At 44.3% G+C, this 6,378-nt stretch overlaps 1 protein-coding gene across 1 annotated transcript; it reads right to left on the bottom strand.

Annotated features, from left to right (window-relative positions):
• Positions 1-1,750: 1,750 nt before the first annotated feature.
• LOC139287610 (histamine H3 receptor) lies at positions 1,751-5,474 on the bottom strand. The gene is made up of 3 exons (XM_070908727.1): positions 5,213-5,474; positions 4,468-4,634; positions 1,751-2,876 (listed from the first exon to the last, which is right to left on the bottom strand). The coding sequence occupies exons 1-3, from the start codon at positions 5,448-5,450 to the stop codon at positions 2,025-2,027; spliced, it is 1,257 nt and encodes a 418-aa protein (XP_070764828.1). The 5' UTR covers positions 5,451-5,474; the 3' UTR covers positions 1,751-2,024.
• Positions 5,475-6,378: the final 904 nt, after the last annotated feature.

The raw sequence follows: 6,378 nt of genomic DNA on the forward strand, positions 1-6,378 counted from the left end.
TGGAACCCCCAAAATTGCTTTTGTATTTCATGCAAGCTTTCAACAGTAATTTTCCAGGTATGTATCGAACACAGTCAACATCCGTTCACCTCCACTCACACGCAGCACAGCCAGATTCCTCTCCACCCACTCACGTCTGAACCAGCTGATCTCCGTCATTTGTTCTTCTAGCTTATCACAGGAACCTGAAACTATTTCAAACCTTTCACCTCTCATTGAACTCTTAAAGACTAGCTGTACATTTTGTTGAACACGCAGATTTGATCGCAGTCAAACAGCCAATATACTGACTGTACAAACATTGGCTTACAAGATAGCTGGCAACGGACGCTTCTGCCGTGTGTGTGTTTATGTTGTTTATGTTATGTTGACAGATCTCTAAAATCTCACTAAAAACTCCAGTTCTTTTTGTTATTTCCCTCCAGTCTCCTTCTTGTTTCTGTATATTAAGCAGTTTTAAAACCTGGGGATGAGGACACATTTTTTTGCTCAAGTTTAAACTCACGGGTCACGTCTTCGCCCCGGGCAAATCTAATCTCCTCTTTCCATTTATTTTCCTGGCCTCGCTTGTGTGAACACAACTTTAGAGGTACTGATAGGCAGATTTTGTTACCTTCAGACAGAGCCAAGCTAGCTGTTGCCCCGTTTCCAGCCTTTATACCAAGCTTAGTTAACCGGCTGCTGGCTGTAGCTTCATATTTAACATACAGACACAAGTATGGTATCAATCTTCTCATCTAACTCTCAGGCCAGAAAAGCAAAATGCCGAACTACTCCCTCTACATTACCCATGTTCCAAATTTGACCAAAAACACGTACAGTTACGAAGCCTGTAGTCAATCTTTTTATTCTTTCTTTGGCTACTTACACCGACACACATTCATAGCCAAGATACAAAGTAGTCAAGTAGTTTGGGCGGGATAAACTAGTCAAGTCTTTCAATAAATACTGCACTTAAAGAACACAACCATCTAGCTTGGCATAGATATTATTGTACAAAAGTATTAATGTTGCTCTCATTTTATAGTGCTGTACATTTGTAACATCAACAAGAACATCTTTTTAAAATTAAGTGCAGATTCAGTGATTCCCCCTGCCCCTTGGCCACTTTTCAGATAAAATGAAATAAAACATCACTGTGATAAAAGTTCACTCAGTTGTCAGTAAACAAACACGTTATTCTATTCTTTTCAGGTGCTTTGAACTTTGAGGACGCCACATTTGCCATCCTATTGCTGCATGAGAAAAGAGCTTGAAAGTCTTTTAGAAGGCGCAGGCAAAAGGCCTTCTTTTTCAAATGAACAGTGACGCATCTGAAACCCTAAAGTGAAAAAGGTTTCATGTGCAGAGAGATTATGAAAGTTTATGAAACCATAAAAGACCATAAAATCCTTCCTTCACATCAATTTAATCCAAATAGGAGTTGAAAGGTTTTCTCGTCACTGCAGCCCTGTGAGAAACTGGATGTTCGCTGAAGCTGTAGCCTCCCTCAGCTGTGCTTTCATCCAGACAGACCATAATTTAACAACTCAGTGCGCTGTGGTTCTTGTATAATATCTTAGACTAAATTATGGTCATCAAAGTCTATCTGGCGGCATAAGTCATCATATCGCAGCCTTCCACACATAACGAACTGAGGGGTGAGAAAGTCTAAACTGCGTCTCCCCTTCCTGTCCTACTTACAGAGATTGTCTGCGGAGGTTAGCATACACTTTAAAATGAAGATGCACAGCGTTTGAAAAATCTGACATCGGCTTTTAGGGGTGCTTTAATTAAGGGCAATTATATCCACTTTAAAAGGTGCCGTGAGACGCCACTTCTTTACCCTGTCATTAAGTACACTGTTGAATTGTCGTATTGCTGTCAGATATGCCGTGACAATCCTCGCACAACTCACTTCAACGCAAACATTTTTGAAAACTGGATTTTTTTTTTGATGGAAGAACAGTATATGGATTTTTTTTACAGTGTTTGACAACAACAGTTGCTGCATTCATAAAGCATGGAAGTGCAATTGAGTTCATCTAACAGGACTGAGCCTCGATTTGAGGCTGGACCGATTGTCTTTTAGGACACAGTATCTTCGAGAAAGCCCTTCGAAAGCTGCTGTGGCACAGAGGGTACAGGAACGGGTTGATGGCAGAGTTCAGCCACAGAAGCCAGAATGTAATCTCATACCAATAGTTTGCCACGCACGCGCCGCTACAGGCAGCGCGGATAATCATTAGGAGAGTGTAAGGAGCCCAGCAAATCCCAAAAATGCAGACGATAATGGCCAAAGATTTGGCGATCTTTTTGTCTCGCGAAAGACGAGACGCCTGAGTCCTGCGGCCGGGCGCCATGCAGGAGGCCGTGTGCTGAAACAGCCTGGAGTCTTTTCTGTTAGGAGAGAACTTCTCCCTCTGCATGCATATCTGACTGGTGTTAGGGTCCCCGATGGAAGAGGGGGACAGGATGTCGTCGTCCTCGATCACTGCAGAGATAGCGGTGGGCTCGCTGGACGACACCTTCCGAGTCTTCACGAAAAACACGGACCAGCCTCCCCCATCTCTGGGCTTCTTACTGTTCCTCTGCGGCTTGGCGTCGTCTTCGGCGCCCCCGTTCTTGTTCCTGCGATGGATGTTCAGGTAAATGCTGAGGTTGAAGAAAGCCACAGACACGAACGGGGTGAAGAACTCAAAGGTAGAAGCGCTGAGCAGGAAGTACCAGGTGAAATAAAACTCGGCATAGCACTCGTGAGCCGGGACGACGCTCTGGCCAACGATCGTCTCCCAGAAGATGATGGCAGGGCCGTAGAGGAGGAAGGCCAGCACCCACACCGCCACCATCTTGAACACAGCCTGGCGGGTCATGTTTCTCTGCGCTCTGTATTTAACCTGTGTTGACAGAGAGGCACAAGTGTGACTCACGTTGATGCACAATAACACATATTTGTTACATTTACATACAATAGCCACAGCTGCTCACACACAAACGGGCCGACAAACGCACTTGCTCCTGCTCGGAGTGCCTTGTTCAAGTGAAGCCCTGTTTGTATTGTGCTGCCTCGGAGCAGCTGTAAATAAAACCCACTCACGAGGCTCCTCTTCCTCTGTGTGTCACCGGAGCCAAAGAGAGAAGGGGAATGTCGGGCTGAGAGCCACATTCACTGATGCAACACAAGTGTGAAAGAGACATCTGGTTTCTCCCGATCCACTCCCCCCTCGCCATCACCCGTCGCTCATTCTCTTTGCGCTTGCTCTATTTTCACCTCTTCTCAGTCTAAACTCTACCATTTTAGAAAGGGCTCCACTATTTATCACTCTCTCTTTCATTGTTTGTTGTTGTTTTTGTTTTTCTTTGCCTCAAACCATCAAATGTCTCAATTACAACATCTGGGTATATCACTGCGAGACAAACACTGCTGCCAAGGTGACCGTGGTTAAAGAGCAACTTTAAAAAACCCACTTCTCTGAGTCAGTAAATAATGAAATAGAGCCACTTCATGATGCTAATAACTGATTCTGGCCCCCGTCTCGAGTGGTCTTTACAAAAACAAAAGACTCCCCATTTCCATTGTAAATGAGAGAAGTCCTGCTCTCTACGGATTGAAAAGGAATAAATAAATAAGATTTCCTACTAAGCTACTGAGACAAACCATCAACCTCAAAACACACACTGGTTAGTAAGCAGCAAAACCATAAATCCATGTATCCACTGGGAAACATTTCAGTTTTATATCAAGCACAAATGAACATGTTGTCTGGGAGATTTTAAGATTTAGTCTTGAAACAGAAATGTTATACTTGAAGACCAACACTGGCCTTATGTAGGGCACTGGGTTAAAGATTATTTCAGGTTTTACACTGATGAAGACAGTAGGGGCGGTAAATATGTGGCTGTTTTTGTTCTGTTTAAAACCCCTTTAAAAAGGTACACTTTGTACTATTTAGTATTTTACTTCCATATAGTTGAGGGACAGACTAAAAAACAAACAGCAGAGGATGAGATATTCTGAATTTTAGTCACGCTCCCTAGGTCCTACATTTCCCATAATGCAACTCAATAGCATGTTTCTTCCAAAAACCCCACACTTCCTAACTAACGTTAAAACATTTCAAACTTTAAAAAGCTCCTCCACGGCGACAGAAGACAGACGGAGTAGTACTCCTGTGGTGACCCTTTAACTGAATTATATTCGTCCATACACACCGCTGAGTTGATGTTAATGTTTGCATTCAAAACATTTACCCACTAAGTTAACCAGACACTTCAGGCTCTGTGTCTCAGATTGACTGGACAAAATTATAGATTAAAGCCAGACACCCTTGTGAAGGAACAAAGCTGTGAATGTCAATGGCTTCTCACTGTCGAGCAAACTGCCTCACAGAGTGACACATTTTACAATTGACTGTGGTAGTGTGTGTCGGTGTGTGTGTGTCGGTGTGTGTGTGTGTGGTAATGAGCACCTCCACAGCCTGTACTTACTGCTCTTGTGACTGACAGGAAGCGGTCATAACTAATGAGGACAATGTTGAAGACTGAGGCGGTGCAGAGCAGGTAGTCCATGACCAGCCACACCTTGCAGAGCCCCTTACCCAGCATCCACCGGCCTGTCAGGTTGTACGGGATGTACACCGGGATGCAGAAGGCACCTGGAACAGGCACACACACACACACACATATATATATATATATATATATATACACACACTGCATGATGATTCAACCCTCCACCCAATATTAACATTCACACACACCCAGACCTCCAGACCGCCTGGATGTGAGACCCTTTACATGTGACAAAAAAATGACTGGTTACTGCATGTTACGAACCCCTGCAGAGATAAAGTGAAACAAGAGCAGCCTGCATTGGCTGTTTCAGTAAAGAGGAGGACGTAATTTATCTAATGCTGCAGATAAGAGCAGCACAGTAAGAGGGGTGTGGATGCCTTACACAAATAAAATAGAGGGCTGCTACAAATAAACCCAATACTCCATGGTAATGTAACACATGAATGAAGCAGAAAGGACGGTAAGGTCACCATAAACTCGCCACTGAACACTAGAGACTCACTATAATTATATTGTAGTGAAATTACAATGTGTTTGGGGCGTGTACATATAGCCTTTTAGTGGGTTTTCATTCACAGGGAGGAACAAAAGACTTGAAAGAGACTGTCAGAGGAGACACAAAGAAGAAGAAGAAGAAGAAGAAGAGGCAGCAACTCACCCACGAGAAAATCAGATATAGCAAGATTCAGAAAGAAGTAGTTGCTTTGATTTCTCAGGGTTTTATCCACAATAAAAGCCATGATGACCAGCGCGTTTCCAGCCACCACCACGACCACCAGAGTCACCATGAGGACCGATAAGATCACCGCCAGGTAGCCCGGGAGCACAGTCCCAGCCTCGGACACCGCAGGAGTCAAGTTCCCGCTGGAGTTGGACTCCAGAATGTGCGCGCCCATAGTTAATTAAAAGCCAAAATCATCGTAGAGCCCCTTTCTTTTTTTTCATTTCACGCACAGAAACCCCGCACAAGTCCAAGTGCGCGCCCAAACGTTCCGCTCCACTTTGCCAAAGAGTCACACATGACTGGAGATCTGTCATTACATGGAAATACTTTCCCCAAATCTTCCATTTCCCCCAGAGTAGTTCTGTGATTAGGAGACGAACGGGTTTAAATTAAAGCTTCATTTTTAATCATCATAACAATTGTAGATCCTCTGGGTGCTCTCTCTCCTCTCTGGTCAGCTGGTCTGTGATCAGTGCTGGCTGCTGGATGTGCGGGTACCGCGGAGCGCACACTTGCTTTTGTCACCGATGTCAAGACAGCCAGAGTAAAAAATAAGTAGCCCACTATATCCGGTCATAGCTCTAAAATAAACGTCTTACTGCAACGCTTTTGACAAGATTGAAGGCTGTTAACGTTTTAAAATATACATTTCTGAAACAATGTTAATGTGTTCAATTACAGTTAGGCCACTGTTGTCTGTTGTCTACATGTTTTCTTATTCAAAGTCAACATGTGGCCTCAAGGGCAGCCAAAATAAGCAGTTGTAATGTCTACTGTGCAAATCAGTTGTTCATCAGATCAAAACCATCCTAATCACAGTAAAAACAGTCAACATTTTCGGCACGTGCGTGATGACTGTGAGACAAAGAGGTGGCAAACATTTCTTGCGCTTTTACTTTGAAGGCACGACAAGTTCCGGTCTCACTCGGGTGATCTCCGCGCGCTCGACGCTCGGCTCCTTTGTCCGCCTGATCAAAGGCCGAAGTCTGCAATCAAAAAGCTGAAGTGGTCCAGACGCGTGAAGCAGACCGGGTCCAAATGATGTGAGCTGCTGCTGCTGCCAGCAGGACGACTGCGAGGAGCCAGTCACCATCAGCAGA

Source organism: Enoplosus armatus, chromosome 7 (assembly GCF_043641665.1).
Source record: "Enoplosus armatus isolate fEnoArm2 chromosome 7, fEnoArm2.hap1, whole genome shotgun sequence".
In the NCBI taxonomy this organism is placed as follows: Eukaryota; Metazoa; Chordata; class Actinopteri; order Centrarchiformes; family Enoplosidae; genus Enoplosus; species Enoplosus armatus.

Bases quoted from the DNA above. Each gene is read 5' to 3' on its own strand.
- LOC139287610 (XM_070908727.1), bottom strand. From the start codon at position 5,450: ATGGGCGCGCACATTCTGGAGTCCAACTCCAGCGGGAACTTGACTCCT. The intron at 4,635-5,212 runs GTGAGTTGCTGC...TGCCTGTTCCAG, and splicing joins TATATCTGATTTTCTCGTGG to GTGCCTTCTGCATCCCGGTG. The intron at 2,877-4,467 runs GTAAGTACAGGC...CTGTCAACACAG, and splicing joins TCCTGTCAGTCACAAGAGCA to GTTAAATACAGAGCGCAGAG.